Source organism: Euleptes europaea, chromosome 16 (genome assembly GCF_029931775.1).
Source record: "Euleptes europaea isolate rEulEur1 chromosome 16, rEulEur1.hap1, whole genome shotgun sequence".
Taxonomy (NCBI): Eukaryota; Metazoa; Chordata; class Lepidosauria; order Squamata; family Sphaerodactylidae; genus Euleptes; species Euleptes europaea.
This window is the reverse complement of record NC_079327.1, coordinates 49,266,550-49,292,142: the sequence shown is the minus strand read 5'-3', so window position 1 is coordinate 49,292,142 and position 25,593 is coordinate 49,266,550. Positions and strand designations below refer to the sequence as shown.

The 25,593-nt window shown below is 44.5% G+C and overlaps 1 protein-coding gene across 1 annotated transcript in view; it reads right to left on the bottom strand.

Annotated features, from left to right (window-relative positions):
* Window positions 1–6,308: 6,308 nt before the first annotated feature.
* The window catches only part of LOC130488373 (organic solute transporter subunit alpha-like), a 40,622-nt gene continuing 21,337 nt past the window's right edge, over window positions 6,309–25,593 (bottom strand). The window contains exons 3-8 of the mRNA XM_056862034.1: window positions 23,109–23,182; window positions 22,060–22,218; window positions 12,167–12,278; window positions 10,917–11,063; window positions 8,580–8,685; window positions 6,309–6,496 (exon numbers count right to left, since the gene is read on the bottom strand). Of these exons, the coding sequence (XP_056718012.1) occupies window positions 6,309–6,496; window positions 8,580–8,685; window positions 10,917–11,063; window positions 12,167–12,278; window positions 22,060–22,218; window positions 23,109–23,182 (786 nt within the window). The remainder of the gene's footprint in view (window positions 6,497–8,579; window positions 8,686–10,916; window positions 11,064–12,166; window positions 12,279–22,059; window positions 22,219–23,108; window positions 23,183–25,593) is intronic.

Below are 25,593 nucleotides of genomic sequence, written 5' to 3'. Positions count from 1 at the left end.
TACCTGCTCAGGTTACCTCCTGACTTATCCATGTGCCAGAGCTACCCAGCAGAACACCATCCGGGGTCTGGAACTTCTTATCAGAAGATATGGAGTACCCATGGCAATCCAAACAGATAATGCTAGCCACTTCCGAGGAGCACAGGTACAAGATTGGGCTCGTGAGTGGGACATCCATTGGGTGTTTCATATCCCCTATCACCCAAGGGCAGCAGGATTAGTAGAGAGGATGAATGGGCTATTAAAACAAAAAATACGACAACTAACTCCTGACCACACCCTAAAGAAATGGGGAACTGTTTGGGAACTTTGGTTCTTGTAGGTTATCCGGGCTGTGTAACCGTGGTCTTGGAATTTTCTTTCCTGACGTTTCGCCAGCAACTGTGGCAGGCATCTTCAGAGTAGTAACACTGAAGGACAGTGTCTCTCAGTGTCCAGGGTGTAGGAAGAGTAATATATAGTCAGAAAGGGGTTGGGTTTGAGCTGAGTATTGTCCTGCAAAAGTATTGTCCTGTAAGTATCCAGATAATGTGCTAATGAGGGTATGGTATGTTAATATGGAACCATTGTATCCTGAAGTGATCTGTTAATGTGTGTAATCCAAAACTAATCTGTTATGGCTATTGTTGAATGTTGTCTTTGTCTGGAGGTTTTTCAGGGCAGGAAGCCAAGCCTTATTCATTCTTAAACTCTCCTCTTTTCTGTTAAAGTTGTGCTGATGTTTATGAATTTCAATGGCTTCTCTGTGCAATCTGACAAAATAGTTGGTAGAATTGTCCAGTCTTTCAGTGTCTTGGAATAAGACCCTGTGTCCTGTTTGTGTCAGTCCATGTTCAGCCACTGCTGATTTCTCAGGTTGGCCAAGTCTGCAGTTTTCAATTTCAATGTGCAATTTTCTGATTGCACATCTCCTTTTTGAAAATGTTTCAGTCTGTCTGCACTTCCCCCACCCAAAAAAACGACAGGAGGGGTGGAGAGGGGTGGGTCTGAGGAGCTGCCTTGCCAATGGGGGGTGTCCAAAGCGGTGAGGCAGAAGCAGCCTGGCTGGATCAGCTGAGGCGGCTCTGGCAGGCAGAGATGGCACTGGGTTGGCATCCTCTTTCCCGCAACCACTGTCACTGATGTCATGAGCCGTCATGAGGAAGAGCCATGGCAGCGAGGCAGCAGGAAGCCACCGCAAAGTTCAGGAGCCAGTCAAGGCCAAGAGCTGCCGTGGCAAAGCAACTGGTGTGTTGCATTGGCATCCACGGTATAGATGTTTGGACTTCTCTGACGTGGATAACACACACACACACACAGTGATTCCCCCCCACCACTATGCTTCCCCTGGAGATTGCCTGGAGATTTTCCCCAACGCCTGCCAGCTTGTTTTTAAGTTTTTGAACAAAACACTCCTATGATGCTTCGTTAGTCCCAATACTTAAATTTAACAAAAACTGCTGGGAAACAACTTGTGGTAATGGTTAGCGGAAGGGGGGGGCATGGCTGAGCTGGATGATGGAGTTGGAGATGCAGCCCTCCACTGGTTAACCCACAAATCCGCAGAAGCTAAAGAAGTAGTAGACCAGGTGGTGTTGGAGCAGTTGGTTATGGTGGTCCCTCCAATAGCCAGGGAATGGATCACGTAAAATAAACCTACCACCCTCTCAGAAGCCACAAGGCTCTTGGAGAACGTCACTGCTTCAGAAGCATAGGAACCCCGATCCGATCCCGGAGGCCTGTGGTCCAGGTACCCCAGAGGTGAGTTGTGGTGGGAAGATATGACTGACTCCAGGGTTCTGTATTACCCATGATTTAGAAAAACAAACTGATTCCAACAGGCAGGTATTGGGGAAAACAAAGTATGCAGTCTTTATTTGACAAAAGAAAATATACCCTTTTATCTAGGCTAAGTAGTCTTAAACCAAAATGACCTTTTATCCAGACAAAATAATATAACGAGGATGGGAAGTCGCCTCCTCTTTCTGGCAGCCCGTCCTGGTTCTCCAGATGCTTCTTCTCAGTCTCTCGTTCCTTATCTGAAGCTCCGCCCTCTCTCAGCAGAGAACTAAACTAAATTTATTTCCCCACCACCAGGTGCTCATTATTTACAGTGCGGTGTGACGATTAACTCCCTGAGATTGCTTTCACATGGAGAAGGGCCGTATTGAACACCACCTATCTCCTCGAGTATACAATGGTCTTCCGCAATGTTCCACTACACTCCACCCCTTGGTGATCAATACACCCTTCATCCATGTGTTCTTGTAGGGCAACTCAGGGTCTAACTTTTTACACTTTTTACAGTCATCTTGGGTTTTTCCTTAGTTTTGTCGTATCCAGGCATATTGGAGAAGGAGCATTCGCCACTATGACCCAATATGTGGCTCCTGGTCCTTTACAAATAATTTCTCCTGTCTGATTTGGCTTGTCTGGATATACAACCCAAACTTTCTGCCCTGGGATGTAGTCAACATCTGTGGAGTCTTGCTTTGGGTTCGCCACTTCTTGTATATCAGGCAGGCGTATTCACTCACATAATAACTGGGCAATTCGTTGACCTGCCCCACAGGTTAGATCATATGGGCTGGTATTATGCAGAATAACACTTAATTCCTCTTGGTCATTGTGATTTACTACTCCTGAAGGCCTTTGAGGGCTAGGCTGGATTGTGGCGCAATCCGTCCATAAGTGTCAGAAGGGACTGTGACTCCAATTCCCAGGGGTATATTTGCCTGTCCTCCTGCAGGAATAGTCACCTCTTTCGGAGTTATCAAATCCATCCCCACACTCTTGGGGGTGGTTCGAATAGTTAACACCATATGGATGAACTTTCCAAACTTTCAGGTGTGGCACTGGGGTAGGTACTTTTAAACCCACCATCCTTTGGAGGGGTGTCTGGCCTGCTCTTAGAGGCCGACTATTTAACTCAAACTCCGTTAGTTCCCAAACATTGTCGAAGGCTTTCACGGTCAGAGTTCATTGGTTCTTGTAGGTTATCCGGGCTGTGTAACCGTGGTCTTGGAATTTTCTTTCCTGACGTTTCGCCAGCAACTGTGGCAGGCATCTTCAGAGTAGTAACACTGAAGGACAGTGTCTCTCAGTGTCCAGGGTGTAGGAAGAGTAATATATAGTCAGAAAGGGGTTGGGTTTGAGCTGAGTATTGTCCTGCAAAAGTATTGTCCTATAAGTATCAAGATAATGTGCTAATGAGGGTATGGTATGTTAATATGGAACCATTGTATCCTGAAGTGATCTGTTAATGTGTGTAATCCAAAGCTAATCTGTATGGCTATTGTTGAACGTTGTCTTTGTCTGGAGGTTTTTCAGGGCAGGAAGCCAAGCCTTATTCATTCTTAAACTCTCCTCTTTTCTGTTAGAGTTGTGCTGATGTTTATGAATTTCAATGGCTTCTCTGTGCAATCTGACAAAATAGTTGGTAGAATTGTCCAGTCTTTCAGTGTCTTGGAATAAGACCCTGTGTCCTGTTTGTGTCAGTCCATGTTCAGCCACTGCTGATTTCTCCGGTTGGCCAAGTCTGCAGTATCTTTCATGTTCTTTTAGATTGCACAGAGAAGCCATTGAAATTCATAAACATCAGCACAACTTTAACAGAAAAGAGGAGAGTTTAAGAATGAATAAGGCTTGGCTTCCTGCCCTGAAAAACCTCCAGACAAAGACAACGTTCAACAATAGCCATACAGATTAGCTTTGGATTACACACATTAACAGATCACTTCAGGATACAATGGTTCCATATTAACATACCATACCCTCATTAGCACATTATCTTGATACTTATAGGACAATACTTTTGCAGGACAATACTCAGCTCAAACCCAACCCCTTTCTGACTATATATTACTCTTCCTACACCCTTGACACTGAGAGACACTGTCCTTCAGTGTTACTACTCTGAAGATGCCTGCCACAGTTGCTGGCGAAACGTCAGGAAAGAAAATTCCAAGACCACGGTTACACAGCCCGGATAACCTACAAGAACCAGTTGTCAGTGAGTTTGCTAGAAATATCTGCTTGGATCCCTGTGGATCACAGTCCCGTGCAGGATCCCTGTGCTGACTCATCCACACAGGGTGGGAGAGCAAGCACGAGCGCTCCAGCCCTACCACATTCCTCAACATGATCACCAAGTCATCTGTATGGTGTAAATACGTAGAAGAAATGCCTGTGTTTATGCCCCCTCCCCCGTGATCAGGAACACTGCTTTCTGAATAGTACTGATCACATGGAGGAGGCTCGCTCACAGGCACTTCCTCTGCATGTTCACATTGTGCAGCTAACTCAGCAATTGTGCAGAGGAAGGGGGTGGACCGGAGTGCTCGTTCTCCCTTCCTGGGCGGTGAGTCAACATGTGGATGGGTTTTCTGCACAAGGGCTAGAGTGCTGCGGCCGGTCAGAGTAAATACTGAGCTGGATGGACCAAAACTATGATTCAGTCTAAGGCAGCTTCATGTTTTCCTATATCAGTCTGGTAAATGTATTGGTCCAATACCACAGATGAAGAATATCTAAAATGCAGCAACTCTGAAGCTTAATATCCTTACATCCGCTGTGTTTTCATTGTGTATTTCAGCATTATAAAAGATACTATACTGACAACACTGGCGAGCATCCCAGTCTAGAAGAAGTATACCACTTAGCCAGCTGAATTAAGCAAGGAGGACTACCAGGGTTTTGAGGTGGTATGGCATCAAATGCCTGACACAAGCTTTGCCCAAGTAGCACAAGTCAACTATTGTAGATGCAATCAGTGAATGCATAGCTGACTCCTAGAAATCAGTGCAGTCTTGTTGGTTAATGTATTTAATGTTTTAATTTAATTTTTTATGCTGTCCCTTCACCAAAACTTTCATGTTTTTGAAAAGAATGCAGTCCCAGTAAATTAGCATGCCATCTGGTAGGAATGGGGCACATTTCCCATCCACATCAGCACCATTTTCTTGCTCTCAGCCCATGGTTGCAGGCACCATTTCCTCATCATTTGTTTCCTGCAGCATCACCAGAGAGATTTAAAAGGTTTTTTTAAATCAGTAATTGTTATAGTATAACAAAAGGTTTTTTAAAATCAATAATTGTTATAGTATAACAATCTAGTGTAATACTGCTATAAGGAGCCTGTTAAAAAAGACAGAGGAAAGTATGCCAAAACTCCCAGATGTGGAAGTGCCAGCAATGAACAAAGAGAGTCCTTACCATGTGGAAGCAGCCAGAGAAATTGTGTGTGTGGGGGGGGAGTGGAAGAGACAAAACCACAAATCGGTTAAAAGTGAGCTAGAATAAACAAGTCATAGACTGATGCCAAAAAGCCCCAGTGATGGCATCAGACACAGGGAAAAGGAAAGGACACTCCAAAGCTGGGGGGCAATGACCAAGAAGGGCCGATGTCTTATGGCCATCCGCCTCTCCTAAGGATGGACACAAAAAGGGCCTGTGATGAGGTAGGACCATATGGGGATGTGGCCATTTAAGTGCCAGATCCCTGTCTTCATTTGAAAAGCCATCTGTAAAGTCTGGAATCTGATGCACATTTCCTCTTCCCACACCTCTAGGACCCAGTGAAGGACAGAGAAGTATATTCTGCTCCTAAATCAGGAGAATGTTCATTTCCCCCTTTCATTTGAAATGTTTAAATCCAACAAACACCTTATCTTGCAGCTTCTATGGAATGTGCAAAATGACTGATTGCATGTGTTTATAGGATTTAAGTGCTTACCACCAGCATTGGAAATTGCTATTGTGATCCATCCATGATTCAGTGAAAGATATTTTGAAAGGGATGGATTTCCAAGGTTGTACTGTATGAAAGGAGAAATAAGGAAGGTTTACTCAGTATCAGGGAAAAGCTGAGTCTACCTCAAACCCATACAGGAATCCAGGTGAACATAACAGTATGCTGTCATTAAAGGAAAGTTTGTATTGAAGCAGGATGATATCAGGAACACCCCTTAGACCTCTGCAAAGCACTGCAAATGGGAGAGCAGTCCAAATAAAGTTTCATTAACCACTGTGCTTGCGGGGGTGGGGGTGGGAGAAAGATTTCTTACACAGCAGAGGCCTTGTCAAAGCCGAATACTTCACTGTCATGGTTTCTTTAGCTGATGTGCATTGTATCAATTTAGCCCCAGCATCCACTTTTTATACCTGATTGCCCAATTCATATGAATTTATCCAACTTTCTATCTTGACTGTCCTTTGCATTACCATGTAAAAAAGGCTCAGAGGCACACTTATGCACGTACAGCAAATGCACTGGTCAGAATCTTAGCACACTAAACTGCATTTAGAGGCACTCGTCCCAGGACCAACAACTAAATGGCTGGCATTTCCTTTCCAATAATATCAGCTCCTAACCCAGTCTTGCTGTCCTGGTCATTGTGCTTGGTTTCCTGGCCAGAGCACCCTGGAAGCTCTAAGTCATCGTATCTTTTCCTGTAGACAACCCGTGAGATCAAAGTTATGAGAAACATTTCCATAATGAGCAGTTGTTGGTTCATATCTGGCAAATAGAAAAAGAGAACAAGTTCAAGGACAAGGATGAGTTTTATGCGTGTTCAGTGGCGTGTTCCCTCAGTGTCAGCATCTCTCTTTCCTAGAAAAATGCTGGTGCCTGTTAGTCCCCACCTACCCTCCTATGACCTGGACTCTTGTGTGGGAAAGGTCGTGGGTATTTCCTTAGGCCTGGCAAGTAAACTACAGAGGCCCTTGGCTGTGACTGCTTCTCTGTGTGTCCACTTCCAAAAGGAAATGTAGTTGCAGCAGGGGACTCAGAACTACAGATTTCTCTGGCATGTGTTGTTCATTCCAGGGTGTTGTTGGTGCCACATTCTACCCTATAGTAGGGGAGGGGGTGTTTTTCTTGTGTCCCCTCCCTTGTAGTGTTCTACATGTGGGTGGCAGTGACTAACGTCAGGTAAAAGGTGCTGGCAATGGCATGCACTCGTTGGCTGCTTTGTTGGCAATATGCACCGAGATTGGTGGGTTGTTACAGGATTGCTATAGAATTCAGTGCAATTGCTGTGCTCTCACTACATTGGACAGTGCAATCTAAACAGAGTTACATCCTTCTAAGCCCACTGAAGTCAATGGGCTTAGAAGTATAACTCTGCTTAGAATTTCATTGGTAGAGTTGGGTCACTTTTGCACACATTTCCTCTTTGCTGGTTGAGCATAAGATACCAAGTAGCGGCACTGGCACCATGCCGGTGTCGATGATGCACTAGGGGCCTGGGGCTTCATGGGAATTGCTTCCAAATCAGTGTGTGAAAGATTGCAATCCGAGAGCATTTTCATCAACACACAGCTCTCCTGAGCGATTTCTGTGAACATCTGCTCATTGCTAATAGGGCAAAGAGGTGGAAGAGACATGTGGGCCATTCAAATGAGCATTCTGGCCAATGTAATTTTTACATCATGTGCATTACAAAAAAAACTGAAACAAAAACTGTGTTATGTCTCACATGTAAAAGCACGCTGAAAACATGATTCTCAACATGTTTATGTGTAAGTAAACTACACAGGATTCAGTGGTCATTTATGCTTTGAAGGATTTGCCATTCTGCATATGCTCGGTTTTCTTATTCCAATCTTAAAGCCCTATGCATAGGGGCTCATTGCCCTGAAGAAATCCCATGAGTAGCAGGAGCTATGAAGAAACTCTGAAAATGCGGACCATTTAAAGTCCCTCTCCTGTATTGTCTGCTAAGGGGTGCCGACTGCCGGCAGATCATGAGCTGTGGTGGTGGTCGCCAAGCACCCCTTGTTAGCTCCTGGAGCCTCAAGATCTTGTCTTTTCCTGCTTGTCTACCTATAATGCATGGTGTCAAAGAAAGCCCCCCATCTATCCCTCTGTGGCAATGGCTGACTATGGTCAGGTTCTCCCTGCAGAATGGGTCACCAAAGGCACAGAGGCCATATTGCATCAGCCCAATGAAGAGATAATGCTCATGAGGTGGGGGGGGGGGACAGGCAGCGGTGGTGGCCATGGAGTGAAAGTCTCTGGCAGTGAGCCACTGGGTTATTAGTTTTTGTTTTTGTTTACATTGCTGCTTTAACAATATACAATTAATGTAATAATATGTTAGTGTTTAGTGCTAAAATTGACCAGAGAGAATGCATGGAGGGTGGGGAATGCATGGAGGGTGGCTTCCAAGATCTTTAAACTACTTCCTAAAATGGCATCTCTGGGACGGCTTGCGTGAGGGTGGGGCAGGCAACAACGGGCAGGGGAAGAAAAAACCCAACGTTGAGACTATTCACGAAAACTGCCTCAATTAGCTTTGCTTTGGGGTCGAGGCAAAATTTAAATTTGCGATAAAAGAGGTTTCTGAAATCCCGGGGCAACCACGGGGTGATCCCTGAAGGACGGAAAATTAGTGAATAAATTTTTAAAAGGTGCGGGGCACTTCCACTTGGATCGCACGACTAATAACCAAGTATAAATGGCCAATGGCACTGATTCCCTGGGAAATGAGTCCAGGAATGACTTTGTCCCACAGCATGGAAAAAGCTGATCATTATAACTGAATCTAGAGTTGAAATCACTTCAGTCTGTCAAAACAACTGAACTCTGAGCAACTTACATGCTCCTCGTGCAGAAGATGCCAGTGGGGGTGCACAAGCAATTACCCCTTGCATAGCCAGTATGTTGATGATGGATGCCTGCAGCTGGGTCAGAATGAGGATAAACTGCATAAAAAGTACAGACAGATAAATGAATGAATGAATAGCATGCTCGTTGGTTCAAAGTCATCATACTTGTATGAAAAAGTACATTTTCCAGCTAAGCTAAAATAGAGAAGGGTCATTTATGCATGGCTAGTATGTCCCTGGTTCTTCCCTGTCTTGTCTTACACTTTTATATCCCGAACTGGAAAACTTTATGCATGGTACTGCTTGTAATTAAGAAAGTCCTGGACAGTCTCTTGAGCACAGCATAATTACAAGGAGAAATAAGGAAGTGTCTGAGTCCCCACCCCTTTAAACGCTGCATTGTCATTGGCAGTAGTTCTGACTGACAAAAACGTCACCCTGCCCTCTCCCTTCCCCCCCCCCCCATGAATGGCCATTTCACAACCCAAAATGGAGTACAGAGTTGCATCCACAAGAGTAAAATGGGGGAGATTCTCCTTTGTACACACACTGCTGAAACTGACTAGAATCCCTGTAAATCACATAAAAGGAAAGCGGGGGGATCTCTGCAGTTGAACACACAATGACTTGAATAGACGGGCAAGTTTGCCATTCGTCCCTATGAATCGCACAAAAGGAAAAGGGATGAAATCTCCGCAGCTGGACAATCGCTGCTGAAAATCACTAAAATAGAAGCCTCCTTCTCTGTGCCCCCTCGCCACGTTTTCCCCCCCTACCATTCTGATGGAATACCGATCATCACATCATCCAAAATACTATTACAAATCGCAGAGAGAGCCGGCAGAGCGTAGGATCATGCACTCGCTTGCCCCCCCACATGGGTAAGTCATTACCCAAATGTTGGGGGAGAGAGCAAACGTATGATCCTAGCCTTCTCTGGCTCTCTCTGCAATTTTTAATAGTATTTTGGATGATATGATGATATATCAGTATTCCATCGGAACAGCAGAATTTTTTTTTACAAATGCAGCAAGGGGCACAGAGAAGGAACCGACCATGGCTGCCTCCATCTCTGTCTCTGATATGGCTTCCTGGGGCATTGTGGAGGGCATAGCTGAAGGCTGGCTGAAGGAGGAGTTGGAGGAGGGGTAGGAGAATGAGGGCATGTCGTGACATGGGAAGATCGACCAGCAGCTGATCTATGGACCTACTCACATCCGAGATAAGCTTGGAAGTAAACTTATTTTCAGGATAAAACAGGGATTGGAAATCGCAGAAAGGAAGCAAGCTGAGCCTCGAGGGAGGGGAACGTCATGCATAATCTCCGCAGAGAATCGGGACATTTTTGGGAGAATTGCAAGCCAAACCAGCCATGCATAACTGACCAAGGCCTTCTCATCTTTTAGCCCTTCATGAAAGTATCAACATTTCTTCATAGAGTTGAAGAACAGAACAGCCATGGAAAAGACAATGTTATTCTTACAAGGGGAAAAGTCAGGGAAATGACTGTTTTATCATATGGGGGCTAGTAGCCAAAGAATACGAATCTTTCAATTGGTAGTGAGATTTCTCTATCGAGAACATTAACATGAGTACAAACATACTATGTTCATGTCAATTCACTATTCACAAACTTTTCTTAGTGCAGTTTTAAAAGCAGACCAATCACAGCTGTAGCATTACATCTTATAATGGGCAAATATAGGTTAACAAAACAAAAGATGCACCCTTCCCACCCCAAGTTGGTTGTGATTGAGCTGCATTTCTATTACAGGGCTTAAGTTATTCAGGACTAACTTGCCCAACTGAATTCAATGGGACAAAGTTTTCCAGGATTGGGGCCAAGAGTTTTAAAAATACTATATACATATGGTAAAGCAGCCTGGGATAAGAAAAAAAAAGAAATTTCATTATACTGCACCAATTTAAACAATCCTACATTAACTGTTACTGATGTTCACAAATTGAGTTCTACCATTGTATTGCAGGGTATATTTTTACCCCAAAAGCTTTCTCCATACCGAGGAAAAGGAACCCAGCATGTTACATGCTTTTACCATTCACAGTCTCATGAAGGTTATGTATTGTAAATATTTCTCAGTTCTCCATTGTTCCCCCCAAAAAAACTTAGAAGGAAGCTACACAGAATGAAAATGTTCCACAAAGGTAACATTTCAATTTTTAAAAGCATAGGATTAAGCAATTTGAGATTCAGAAAGTGGGTTTTGATAATTGATCTCTCTTTTCACTTTGCCATACTAAGTTGTTCTCCATGAGAGGCGCACTTCAAATTAAGGCTTGTAATGAAGCCTTATAAATTTTCTCACCTGATAAAGTGCAAATTTAGGAATAATCTTCTTGCAGTTGAGAAGAACTCTAACTCGTTGAAACATAATTCCAACTGGCCACAGGGCAATGATTGTAAGAACACCTACAAAGCAGTTAATCCATATGGCAGCTCCGTTAGGAGATAGCTGAAAGGTAAGTTAAACAGCTGTACAGGTTGTATTCTATGGCATGACAGTTCTTGTTCTGAGGCAGGGATGATTCAAGTGAGAATTAAATATGTTCCCTTCTAAACAGAAATTAATAACACTGGGAATATCCCACGCAGACCAAAGCCACAGGAAACATGCCAATCCCATACCTGGGTCAAAAGCCGGTCTGGCCAGACAAGTTGCCTATGGCAAAAATGTTGTTCTCTTCCACTAAACAGCCTTCTCCCAAAGATGAAGGCTGGACAAAGGTCAGTAACTGGGTGGGGAACCAGACAAAACACTTCAAGGTTCATGAACAGATCTTCCATACATTTGTATTGCTAAATAGCACCTCTGATTTGGATTGGGACCATGGCATGTCCCATTACCCCCCACCCCCCACCCTCCAGCACACCATTTTCCAACCTCACCTTCAATGTGCTATTTGTCCTATTGGGGAAACATACAGGTTGACTACATGTGTCCCCTCAGTGGGGCACACAGCGGCTGCAGAGGGACAGTTGAGACAGGTGCTGGGGGGAAGTTCACTCCCCTTCCCACTGAACGTGCCCACCTTCCATAGCTGCTCTTTAGCAATAAAATATACTGGTCACCCATTCACAGATCTTCAAGCATCTTGTCTAGTTTGTCCCATAGAGATTTGTTATTCAACAACCCACCAGTTAGGGTTGCCAGGTCCCTCTTCGCCACTAGTGGGAGGTTTTTGGTATGGAGCCTGAGGAGGGGGGGTTGGGGAGGGGGGGGACTTCAACACCATAGAGTCTAATTGCTAAAGCGGCCATTTTCTGCAGGTGAACTGACTTTTAACCATGCAGAACAGCAGTTCTGAATGGGCCATCCTTTGGGTTTCATTTCACAATCCCATGCAAGGGAAATGATTATTTTGGCCTTTATTCTGACCAGTATTTCTTGCAGTGCAGTCCTAAACAGAGTTACACCTTTCTAAGCTCATTGACTTAAAGTGACTTAGAAGGGTGTGACTCCTGTTAGGAATGAACCGTCAGTTCCAGAAATTTTTAGTATTCAGGTACTCACTAACAAGCTTAATATGCTTTTGATAAGTTTAAATACTTGCTTACATCAGAAAGGCTGTAGTTTCCATTGGTCCAAAGCACTATTGATAGAAACATTAGAACAGGGCGAAGGAAAGCCAATTGGAATGTCCCGAGTTTCAGTAAAAACAGTGTTCTCCTGCCAAAAAAAAAAAAAAATGGGGAGTAAATACATGTTCATAATTATGTAAGAAAGTGAGTCCCTCACAAAGCCAGTGTTAATAAAAACTGGGCATAAACACAATGGCTTGATTTCATCTCCCCCCCCAAAAAAATTTCTTCTGTCAGAGGCTGATGAAATCCAATAATACCATGTTTAGATGAGGCATAGGTCACCACAAATAGTACAGCCACAAAGCCAGAAAATGAAGCAATTGTGACAATATGGCCATGGTTCATCTCCACCATTGCTGGCAGGAATGCTTTCACTGTCCAGTAATGAGCAAGAATATTAATGTCAAACATGCTCTGGATCTACTCATCCATGACTGAAAGAAGATGTCCTGTGGTTTTCACTTTGGCGTTGTTAATCAAGATACTGATGTTCCCAATGACTTTCTTTCCCCATATCTGCAGTTCTGTAGATTTCCTCCCTCTTCCTGCAAGACACCACCTACGTATGGATGACAGCGCCCAGCTTTCTGCATTCTTCTGCGGTTCCCTCAATGCCAGGCTTTATCTGCCTCCCCGTCTTCAGCTTTCCTTCTTTCCTCTTGTTCATAATTATGCTGTTCATAAATGACCTGAAGTTAGGGGTGAGTAGTGAGGTGGCCAAGTTCCAGATGACACTAAATTATTTAGGGTGATTAAGTAAAAAAAAAAAGGATTGTGAAGAGCTCCAAAAGGATCTCTTCAAACTGGGGGAATGGGCATTAAAATGGCAAATGAGATTCAATGTGAGCAAGTGATGCATATTGGGGCAAATAATCCCAGGTTCACATATACACTGATGGGATCTGAGCTGGCAGCAACAGACCAAGAAAGAGACCTTGGGGTGGTAGTGGATAGCTTGATGAAAATGTCGACCCAATGTGCAGCTGCTGTGAAAAAGGCAAATTCCATGCTGGCCATAATTAGACAAAGAATAGAGAATAAAACTGCCGCTATCATAGTGCCCTTATACAAATCTATCGTTAGACCACACTTGGAATACTGTGTACAGTTCTGGTCATCACATTTCAAAAAAGTATATTGTAGAGCTTGAAAAAATGCAGAAAAGAGCAGCCAAAATTATCAGGGGTCTAGAGCAGCTGCCCTATGAGGACTGGTTAAAACACTTAGGGCTGTTTAGCCTAGAAAAAAGGTGAGTAAGGGGAAACAATAGAGGTTTATAAAATTATGCATGGCATGGAGGGAGTGGAGAGGGAGAAACTCTTCTCCTTCTCCTTGTTACCCGAATTGCTCTTTGAATGGGGAAATTAGCTTGAGCAATCGGTAACTATGTATTTATTTATATAGCGAAATCATCCCAATGTTTACGAGGGTTGTTTTCAATGACTCTCAAAATAAAGACAGACCAAAGATTCCCAGATTAAAAAGGTGTTTATGTATTCATTCATTCAATGTTGCAGATACATACATACAAGATACTAAGAATAAAAAGGAGATAGGCTAGAGACATTGAGGAAGTCGTTAATTGGGAATACCTTACCAATCTAGGAGTTGAAGATGTCCAAAATCCGTGGCTTCAATGCAAAACAAATACAAAGGGAGATGGAAGAGGAATGCACACCGGAGCCTTGAAACCAGCCAAGTCACCGGAGGGGGGGGGAATATGGAGATCCATGGAACTCAACACACGAGAGAGAGACAGGGCAGAGTTAAGGGGAAGATCTCTACTGGAACTTTGTTGGGTAGGGCAAAATGTACCCTTCTCTGGGGGTGGGGGAGGAGTGAGATTCCCCAAATGGCTCCTTCCAACAACAAAAAGGGATCAAAGGCTTCAGGATCAGAGATAGGATAGAGTGACAATTTGCAATCTAAGCTGGCATCAGTGATTTATACACATCCTGGGAATGGCTCAACTCGGATCTTCTCATGTCAGGAAGCTGTAAATCTTTACACTTCAGAGAGGCGGCAGGGGAATCCTTTAATGTAGATTGCTGAGGATGTTTTCCCACAGGATACGGGAGGGGGGGAATGCAGAGAAGGGCAACGTGATGCTCTCGCTTCGGCGTAATGGCTGCTCTTTGGCTCAGGAGACAATCAGGAATCATGGCTTCCCTCTTGCTGGTTCTGCACGGGGATGATCCGGTCTCTTGTCCTGGACAGCCTGGCTTGCACGGAGCGGGGGAGAGAGCTAGCCCAGAGCGACGGGCTATTGATGCTTTGACAGTTCAGTGAGTCTCTGGTGTGGATGCCATAACCAGGGCTGGAGGGTCAGGCAACGCATATAGTAACAACCTGTAATACTAGAACCCAGGGTCATCGACTGAAGCTAAAGGGTGGGAGATTCAAGACAGACAAAAGGAAGTATTTCTTCATACAATGTATAGTTGTATAGTGGAGAGTAGACAAATTCATGGATGGCTGGGCTATCAGTCGCTACTAATCATGATGGATATCTATTCCCTCCAGTACCAGAGGTAGTATGCCTCTTTAAATTAGTTGCTGGGGAGCACAGGCAGGAGGATGCTGTTGCAGTCTTCCTTTTTGTGGGCTTCCTAGAGGCAGCTGGTTGGCCAATGTGTGAACAGAATGCTGATCTTGATGGGCCTTTTGTCTGATCCAGCGTGGCTCTTCTTATGTCATGTTGTTTATTTATTTAGAGAATGTATATGCTGCCTTTCCAGGGACTTGCTTGAGGTAGCTCACAAGTAAAACAATAACAGAAATTATCACTGTTAAAAACAAGCCATTAGAAACAAGCCAGGGGTATAAAAATGGCATACTGATTCTGATCGAGCTTTTGCCAAAGAAGTAGGAAAAGAACATGGATATATTTTATGGAGCAGCAGAAACTCCCCAAACCTGCTGTAAGATTTCCTGCAAAGTGCAAAATCCTCAATATTCATGGACATTCTATGATTTTGGGCAGTTGCATAGAGCAACATGTGAATCCTGACAAGAGAGAAGTTTTGTGGATTAGCAAGCTGTAGCAAAAGATGTGTGTTTTTCAATTACAACTGGAAATTGGCCCCTGCTGACTGGACTATGCTGATTCATGCTATAATAGTCTTGTAATTATACTAATCTGGCATACTGTATATGGAGCTATGCTTGAAGACAACCTGGAAACTTTAGCTTGTGCTAAATTTGGTGGCCTGACTGCTATCTGGGGCTAGCCGCTACACACACATTATATATATTTTGTAAATGTCATACTGGCTGCCTGTACATTTCTATTCAAAACATCATTATGTACCCTTAAATCCTTTTATGGCTTGGGATCCACATACTTGCAGGACTACGTCTCCTGATATGTTTCTGTGTAGCCATTGCCCTCTTTAGATCAAGATTTATTGGCCATTCCATCCTTTAGGCAAGAAAAAACAGCTGTGGCCTGTTCTTGGACATTTTCTATTGTAGCCCCTTTGCTGACCTTTTGTAAACTCTGTAAAGCCAGAGGGCTTTCCTGGCTGATGGCTAAAACTGATGATTAGATTATAAATTTTTTAATGTTGTCAATTTGTATATTATTGTTGATCAGGTGGTGCTTCAAGGTCGAACTGTTGTTCAACTCTGGTTTTATTATGTCTCGCTATTTCCTGGGAACAAGGGCTATCTATGTGTTGCCGTAGCAACCAGTAGTCCTCCAGAAAGTTTGTTTTCACCTTTATATCTCCTGTACCCTTAGCTTTCCCCCCATTAGTATCCTTGCCTATTTCCAAGTCGGTTTCTGTAACTCGCTGTATATTTTCCAATAAATCACCTTTCTATGGAAGGCCTGCCTAGAAGTCGTTTTGTGGGATTTATCTGGTGAGCCCAGAGCTGACATTAGGATACTAATCTTCTTTTCACCTTTCCACCGTAATCTTTGCCCGCGTCCTGGCAGGGGGCATGGGAGAGGACCTTCAGCGGTCGCTCCTGGAGGAAGCGCACCGCGCTCATCAGGAGTCCCATCGGCTGGCGGGGCTGGTCGCCTCGCAGTGGGTCTGCCTTGAGAGAGTAGCACCCGTGGAGTCAAGGGAGGACGCGCACCGGGCCCAGGAAGAAACCCGTTGGCTTGCCGGTCTCCTTGAGGAAGGGCGCCTAGCCCAGCAGGACTCTATTCTGCTTACCCAACTGGTTGCCAGACACTGCGTGCTGGGCAGGAGCGAGAACCTCCTGGGGGGAACTGTTCCACTTGTTCAAGACCCCGTACCTCTTGCTCCCATGGTGGAGAGGTTGGAGGAGCCGTCTCCTAATCGACCCCGTTTTCGCCGGGAGGCAGAGAATGCCGCTGCCAAAGCGGTCTTGCAGCTGCTCAATGTGCCGGCGGATATGGCCACCGATGCCATGGTCCTGCAAATTCTGGAGCCTTGTTTCGGCTGCCCTGTACCTGGGGAGCTCGCGCAACAGGCGGTGCCCTTGCTCCCTAACCACGGGGAACTTTTGCTCTTGCTACAATGGGAGGCTGAACAACTTTTGGCTTCAGAGGCCGATGCTCGGGCCACCGAGCTGGTGGCGGCGCAGGTGGAGGTGCTTGCGTCCACGCAAGCGGCGGCTGTGTCCGGAGCACGTGCTAAGGGTCCCATAGTTCCGGACATGGGGGGGGAGGATTGGATGCTTGGATCGTTCTCCCCCTACCCTCCGTTGTACGAACTCCCTAGAAGAGCGACGGCTCGGTTACAGAGACTGGCTGCCCTCGACCGTCATAGCAGTTTTTCACAAGACGTTGGGTGGGGGGTACCCTGATGAGGAAGACCTCGAGGACTGGAATACAAACCTCCAAGTGGGCCAGCCCGGGCAGACCAGGGGACCACGGACGAGATCCAATGCCTGCGGTATCGAAACCAAGATCTGGAGGAGCAAGTGGCTCAGATGCGAGACCAAATGGATGTTATGTGGCGGGAGTTCGGCAAGTTACAACGGGCACAACCCGCTCCGGCTCTGCTGCTTCCAGGCCAGCCGGGTGCACCAGCACCGGAACAACCTGCTCCGAGACAGCCCGCTCCGGGACAGCCTGCCCCAGGACAGCCCGCTCTGGGACAGCCTGCCCCAGGACAGCCCACTCCGGGACACCAAGGGGGACCCGCACTGCCGGGTCAACCACAACCGGTAAGACCCGCTCCGCAACCGTGCCCATAAGCCCAGAAAGGGACTTGACGGCTCCGCAGAAGAGCTGCCTTACTTTTTACATCAAGTAGACAGTTTTATGAGAGAGCAAGGACCCACCTTTCCCACGGAAGACAGTCGGGTCAGGTACGTGTCGTTTCTGCTGGAAGGAGAGGCGGCTGAGTGGATGATTCAACAGTTTGATACTCGGGCTCGATCCGTTCAAACTTTGAATGACTTTATGCGGGCGTTACAGAGATGCTTTGATGATCCCTTCCGGAGCGAGAATGCTAAGACTACTATCCTCCAACTGCGCCAAGGCACTAAGTCTGTCAGGGAATATGCCAGTGAGTTTCAACGACTCTCCAGTAAGATTGTGGACTGGAGCGAAGCCACACGGGTACAGTATTTTCGGGAGGGGCTGAATCCTGAAATCCTGTATTGGGGTTTTATGCAAAGAGACCCGCCTAACCTCGAGGAATGGATACTACTGGCGGAAGAAGTGGAAAGTCGTCGGCAACTCCTCTCCCTCTCTAGACGCAGGGCGAGGGAGACAGGACCGCGGCAACCCCGAGCAACCCCAAAACCGTCCCCAAAAGCACCCGTTCCACCTCCACGGAGACCGGCTCCTGACACTGATCGAGCCAAACGGTTCCAGAGTGGAGCCTGTCTCGTTTGTGGGACTGTGGGCCACTTCGCCGCAGCCTGCCCGTTACGACTGGAAGGACCAGTCCCCAGCCCCCGCCCTGGGAGTGCGACTCGGGCGGGTAGAGACAGCCGTCAGAAGAGCGCAGCCACCGGACGCGCTACAGCAGCCGGACAGAAGGGTCCCCCCACTCTCAATCTCGACACAGAAGTCCCTCCAACAGCTCTCACCGTCCCACTACCTGACCCCTCCGGGTCCCGGATTACAAATACCGCCGTCCTAAGTTAGGACAGTACGGCCTCATCGGAGGAAGAGGGAAACTGGGGAGCCGCGGCACTGAATCTGGTCGCAACTCTTGACCAGGCAAAAAACAGACCGGGTCTGCAGTAACTGGAGCGCCACCGCAGACCCTTGCTCCTGTGCAACCTGAAACTCCACTAATGGTGAGCAAGGTGGGGGACACTGTTTTCCTAGACATTATTTTACAACATTACAAGGGGGGCCCCCAGATATCTGTTAAGGCCTTAGTCGATTCCGGTTGTGTCCGTACTTTGATCAATGAAGACACGTTTAAGGCCTTGAAAGTGAAGTCGGTGCATCTACCCCAACCCGTCCAGTTTGCCCAAATGGATGGTAGTGACTTCCAGGGGGGGCAGTGGACCTTCGCACCGGCAGAGTAGCCATGGGCGTGGGCCATCACTGGGAACAGTTGCGCTTCACAATAGCACCGGGCATAAGATATGCGGTGGTATTGGGAGTGAATTGGCTGCATGGGCACAGCCCCACCATTAACTGGGCAGCCAAAACCATTGAGTTCACCCAGCCACAATGCGACCAGCATCATAAAGAGGTAGCAGTGAAAGTATCTGCCATGGCAGCGCAACCTAACAGCGCCACCAACGCCCCCCAACTGCCTCATGACTATGTGGACTTTGCTGATGTCTTTGATGTAAAGGAGTGTGATGTGCTGCCTCCCCACCGCAGAACAGACTGCGCCATTGAGGTGGAGGGGGAAGGCAAATTGCCCAAGAGTAAAATTTATCCAATGAGCCCCAAAGAAAAGCTGTGCTCAGGGACGTCTTAGACACGAACCTGGCTCGAGGATTCATCCGACCCTCCACTGCGCCTAATTGCGCCCCTGCCTTTTTCGTACAAAAGAAAACGGGTGATTTGCGCCTGTGCATAGACTTTCACAGACTCAATGCGGTCACCCAGACCAACGCCTATCCCATTCCCCTGATCTCTGATTTACTGAGCCAGCTGAAGGAGGTTTTGTGGGATTTATCTGGTGAGCCCAGAGCTGACATTGCATTACTATAAAATGTGTGGAGCTCTTTTAATATCACTGCAATCCTCCTTGAGTCCCTTGTGGGAGAAAGATAAACAGCGCATTCCTCTCAGGAATGCGAGCACCGGGCTTAGGAGGCAACCCAGCAGCATTGCCTCCTAAGGAGGTTTTCGGCCTGGCCGAAACCACCCGGCGCCAAAACTCTGTGCAACCCGTAAAAAAAGGGGGGGCGTTCCCGAGCCGAAACTGCTCAGGAGGCCACCTAATGTCGGCCCTGTCCCCCGCCCAGTGCCGGAACGCCCTGGAATACCTCCCAAGGCGCCGTTACGCCCTGGGAACACCTCCCAGGATGCTGGAACTCCTCCCGGAGTGCCGCTGCGGCCTGTGCCGGCATCCAGATGCCAGCGGGAGTCTCCGGCAGGGTCTGGGCCTGCTCGCTGGTGCTGGGGCCACCAATGCTGGCTTTGTGCCTTCCGGGCGCTGGCAGTGTGGGCCCTTGAGCTGGCATGCGCTGTTGCCAGCCTCCTAAGGGCTTTCGGTCGGGATGCCAGCACATCTCAGGAATGCGCTGTAAAAGTGCTCCAAATAAGTAAAGAACATCTGATGCACGGCAAATCTTTCCTGGTTGCGCCATCTGCTCTTGTATTGAACATTGCCATATCCAAGCAATCCAGGATTGCGCTCACGTGATGGCCAAAATGAACCCATATACAATACCACATAAGAGAATAATCCACAATCATCCACAATCCCATTCTGTGTAGAAGTGCTATCTGTTACCAGTACAAATGTATGAAAGTATGAGACATGGGACCACAGGTCTGAACAGCTACTGTACATTATAATTAACACCAGACTTTTAAGTTATTGTGGGGAATAACATATACCTTTCCTCTGTCTTGGAATTACTGGACATATCTCTCCCCTCCCACCCATAGATATATTCTTTGTTAGATTTAATTGGTGTTGAACAAGCGGATCCTGTGGCTATGACCACCCATTTCTAGGATCTGCAGCTTTTTAAAATTTAGAGATGTACCACGAACCATTAGTCTGACATTAAAATGATCACATGAGGTTTTAGCATTAATCCAGTTGCTAAAATGCATATGGGTGGAACAGACTACACAGTCAGCATGTTTAGCATCAGTTTTCATGTTCAGGGCCCATTCCTGGTTTGCCCTTCATAGGGAAGACATGACTACAAGCATGGTACTGTTCTCTCGGTGCTATTTTCATTTAAGAGGGGCTCAACCTTACAACATATTTTGAATGTCTGGGCTCAACCTTGGAGCATGAGAAATAATGTTATAATGCCTCTGAGCAGGTACAGATTGTGAAACTTCACCTGGTACTCACACTTCTAGGAGTCAGAGAATGCATCTTCCAGGCGATCTTGTAGAATAACCCCATTTTGGTGCTTATCTTTGGATGGGTTAGTACTGTTTTTGATGTGGCAGCAATCCTAGTGGTCCATATGCTCTGTGAGCATGAGCATATGCTCAGCTGTCCTCCTTTTTCCCTTACAACAAGCCCAGAAAGGTTCAGAAAAACATGTCCTTATTCTTCAGCACATGGCAACCCTACTCAATATCCATCTACAATTACATCTTTCTCCCTCTCTTTATTTAGATTTTCAACCTTATTCACTTTGCCCCTCAGGCATTCTCATTAATGATGGCAAGCTGCTATTTCATGTGCTATATAAATGAACTTTGGCTTAATATAATTGCTCAATTAATACAGCCATAATTGCATAATAATGATATAATTATAGTGGCAATTTTATGCCTGCAAATAATTACAAAACTATAAACAGTACAAACAAGTGTGCAAATGAGCAGGCAGATCAGCTGTCCTTGATTTCTCAAGAAAACTGTTTCAGAAAATATCAGTTGTTGACAAATATCTGCTTTCATGTCATGTCTTCTCGGATCAGCCTTATTGTTCACTATTCAGGGCAATTCAGATATTTCGATTGCTTTCAACAAATACCTGGATCCTAAGATCTGATCTACAGATATGTGCTTAGGAATAGCTGCCATTATCACCAGGCGTAGCACAATGCCAGGTCATGGATTCCAATGATCCAATCCATGCTTTCTTCTCCAGATCTTTCCCTGTTCATACTTGATATATGTAAGGCACCTTTGAGAGACCCTTCGTAGATGGTTAAAATACAATGGGAATTATTTATACTAAGTCGCCGCATACATTATGGTTACACAAGTTGTGTCTGAGTCCCCCACTCTGTCTTTCAGTTGCACACAAGTTGTGAGTTCCCCTCAATTTCTGGGCATGTGGTGTCTGACTCACATCACAAGTGAGTTTCTCCAGTGGGGAAATCAGTGCTCCCTGGAGCTAGTTCATGTCAGAAAAATGGCATGTGGAGGAAGGCTGAAGCCCCTTCTGCCCACATGCTGTGGTCCCAATTTGAATCAGGCAACGTGCATTTAGGAGTTGAGGGGAACCTACAACTTATATCAGACTGAAAGAAAGAATGGGAAAGCTAGATGCAACCTGTGTAGACTATAATGCATATATCAGCCCTTAGGAAATGAGGTTGTCTCTACAGTGTATATTGCTTTTTAGGTCAGGTTTCAAGACATGGCAATGAATGGTTCAGGAAGTTAATAGACACTACAGTATGATCTCTACTCCACTGTCACATTAAAAAATATAGCAGGTTTTTTTTTTTTTTAGCAGAAAGGATGGCTTGTGACTACATGTTATTACGAAAACAGCTGATTTCTGACATTCTCAAAAAGCAGGTTTTAAAGAGAAATTCACCTATTGATGAGTATATAAGGTAGGCAAAGGCAATAGCAACAGCAAGGCCCCGTGCTTATCTTGAATTTGTCATTTTCAAAGCTCCGAAGGAATAGTTTTTGACCACCACACTCCTTAATCATCATGAGGAGGAACTTGTGGATAACAATGGCAAAGAACCTAGGGAAAGAAAAAAACAACACCCCTATGGTAACAAGTCTTTGTCAGCTGTTGGGTCGGTATACTTATATTTATGACACCTTTCAGACATGAGGATATAATCACTGGTTTCTGTATAGGAAAAATGTAACATACAATCTGAAGCTGCCCTGAGAGCTCATGCCACTAATATGTAGCAATACACCATGAGTCACTACTCACGATGCAACAGCTGGCACAGTCCCTGGTCAAGAAGATCTAGGGCAGAAGACGGAAAAGTCATTGTGTCTCAATAACATATGACATGAATTGCCATGTTCCTACTTAGTGCGAGAATTATTCCTTGCCTTTGGATGAGATGGGTAGTCATGAGCCTTGATAGTCTGGCTTCCTATTCTTCCTTCGACTTAATGTTTCATTACCTCTCAGAGGCCAAAGGGTTTTTTATTTTTTTTTCTTATAAATGGAACCATTAACAGGCTCCTCTATAAAGCTGTCCTACTTGATTTTATTACTTTCCACCATTTAAAAAAAATCAGATTGCTCCAATGTAGTGTTAAAAATTCAGTGAAATATCACAGGACAGAAATGTGTTTTGTATGATATTTTTGAGAAATAATTGAGACACTATTGCTTCAACTTAACTGTCAATCAAAGACTTTACAAGCCTTTCATGTACAAACTAAACAATAATAATAATTTTAAAAATCCCGTTCAGTTCTTTTATCTAGCTAGCTGTCTCTACACACTAATATCAGAAACGGAGTTAACTTTATTCTCCTCACATAACAAAATAAGGGATTTTATTTCTATGGAGCAAAAAGCAGTTCTTACACATATACCAAATAACTATATGTTTGCTTAATGCTAGTGGTGGTTAAAGTGCCAATGTGAACTGAAGGAACACATACACTGCAGCAGTGAAATCTGTAAACATTGTTGAGCGAGGAATCCACATTCCAATGCATGATGTAGTAGCTATTACCTAAAGAGAGCGACAAATACAGCAAGATTAGCAAGGATTAGGCATAAAAGACATTTATGAAATAAAAAATATTGTGGGTAAAATCCTGCTTGTACTGATTAGTGCAAAACTTGCCTTGATTTTTCAACATTTTAAGAGATATTTTCTAAAAGATTTAAGATACAGGGAAATGTACCTTTCCAAAACTGGTGTGTGGAAACATGTGCCAAATACACTCTTACATGTCCCTGACTCTCAGTTTAGTCATGGCTCCATCCATTTAAAATAATTTTGTATGAGAATATTGTGGGAAGCTAATTGTTGTTTTAAAATATATATTTTATTTTTTCAACACTACACATACTAACATTTAAAAATAAACATAAAAACAAATTCAATAAATCAACTACATTATATCGGAGCTTACTTGAAATTATCCTTCTATTATTAACTTATTTGACTTCTCTATCTCATCACTATATTTTCATATTTTATAATACACATTTACTGTTCTTAAATATCTGTTACTTAGATTTTATCTACTATTTCTTAGCTATATAATTAAAACATATTCCATTTTTAAATTCAGAAATTGAACTATTATGTATTAATGATATTAACTTTGCCATAGTTCTTCATTTAATTTGTTTATCCAGTCATTCGAATCTGTATATTCCTCTGCTTTCCATTTTCCTGTATATACTGCTCTTGCCTTCCATAATTCATTATATACTTTTGGCATATTGGTTGTCAATATATTTAATAACATATTTTTGGATCCAACAGAAACTTAACTTTCAAAATTGCTTGCATTTCATCATATATCGTCATCTAATATTTTCTTGTCTTCTTACAACTCCACCACGTATAATAAAATGTTTCACTTGTACTTTGGCATTTACCACATTCCCCATTAAAATTTTTGTTAGCCTTTGCTGCATCTTTAGAAGTAATGTACCATCTAAAAACATTTTATACCAGTTGGTTCTTGTAGGTTATCCGGGCTGCATGACCGTGGTCTTGGTATTTTCTTTCCTGATGTTTCGCCAGCAGCTGTGGCAGGCATCTTCAGAGGCATCTCTGAAGATGCCTGCCACACCTGCTGGCGAAACGTCAGGAAAGAAAATACCAAGACCATGGTAACACAGCCCGGATAACCTACAAGAACCAATGAACTCCGACCGTGAAAGCCTTCGACAATATGTTATACCAGTTCTGCCTCAGTGTTTGGCATTCCATGATCTTAATTTCTTTAGACCATAAATTCTCCCACTTACTCATATTTATGTGTGTGTGTTAAGTGCCGTCAAGTCGCTTCCGACTCATGGCGACCCTATGAATGAAAGTCCTCCAAAATGTCCTATCCTTGACAGCCTTGCTCAGATCTTGCAAATTGAAGGCTGTGGCTTCCTTTATTGAGTCAGTCCATCTCTTGTTGGGTCTTCCTCTTTTCCTGCTGCCCTCAACTTTTCCTATCATGACGGTCTTTTCCAGTGACTCTTGTCGTCTCATGACGTGACCAAAATACGACAGCCTCAGTTTAGTCATTTTAGCTTCTAGGGTCAGTTCAGGCCTGATTTGATCTATAACCCACTGATTTGTTTTTTTGGCAGTCCACGGAATCCGTAACACTCTCCTCCAACACCACATTTCAAAGGAATCTATTTTCTTCCTATCAGCTTTCTTCACTGTCCAGCTTTCACACCCATACATAGTAATAGGGAATATGATGGCATGAATTAATCTAGTCTTGGTGGCCAGAGTCACATCCTTACACTTCAAAATCTTTTCTAGCTCCTTCATGGCTGTCCTTCCCAGTCTCAATCTCCTTCTAATTTCTTGGCTGCAGTCTCCCTTTTGGTTGATGGTGGAGCCAAGGAATAGAAAGTCTTGAACCATTTCAAACTCATATTTATATACTTACTCATATTATATACTTACTCATATTTATATTTCCTATACAATTCTTCATCCATTTTATTATGCAGTCTTTAACCTGCTCTGTTTCAGTTTCAAACTGTAATAACAATTTATAAATTTTCCTTAATAAATGTCTTAAATCTCCAGTAATTAATTGTACGTAAGACATCTTCTCTCTTAAAGTGGGAAGCTAATTGTTGTTAAACGAAAGGCACATTGCATGGGCTCAAAGACTTTAGTTTTCAAACTGACTCATCCCTCATTATAATTCAAATATCTGTGTATGTGGAGGGTGATAAAGTGGTAACCAAAAGCTTAGAGACACCCTTCTTTATATTAATTTAGTGCACTCGATATCAGTCCTTATGTTCAATAGGAATTAATCAGGCTGGTGAGTTATTCCTCAAGAAGAAATGTTCTAGCCAACTTAAATCATTGAAATATGACCTTTTGTATCCTGTCCCAGATATAGGGCTGCCAGGTCTCTCTTCACCACCACCGGGAGGTTTTTG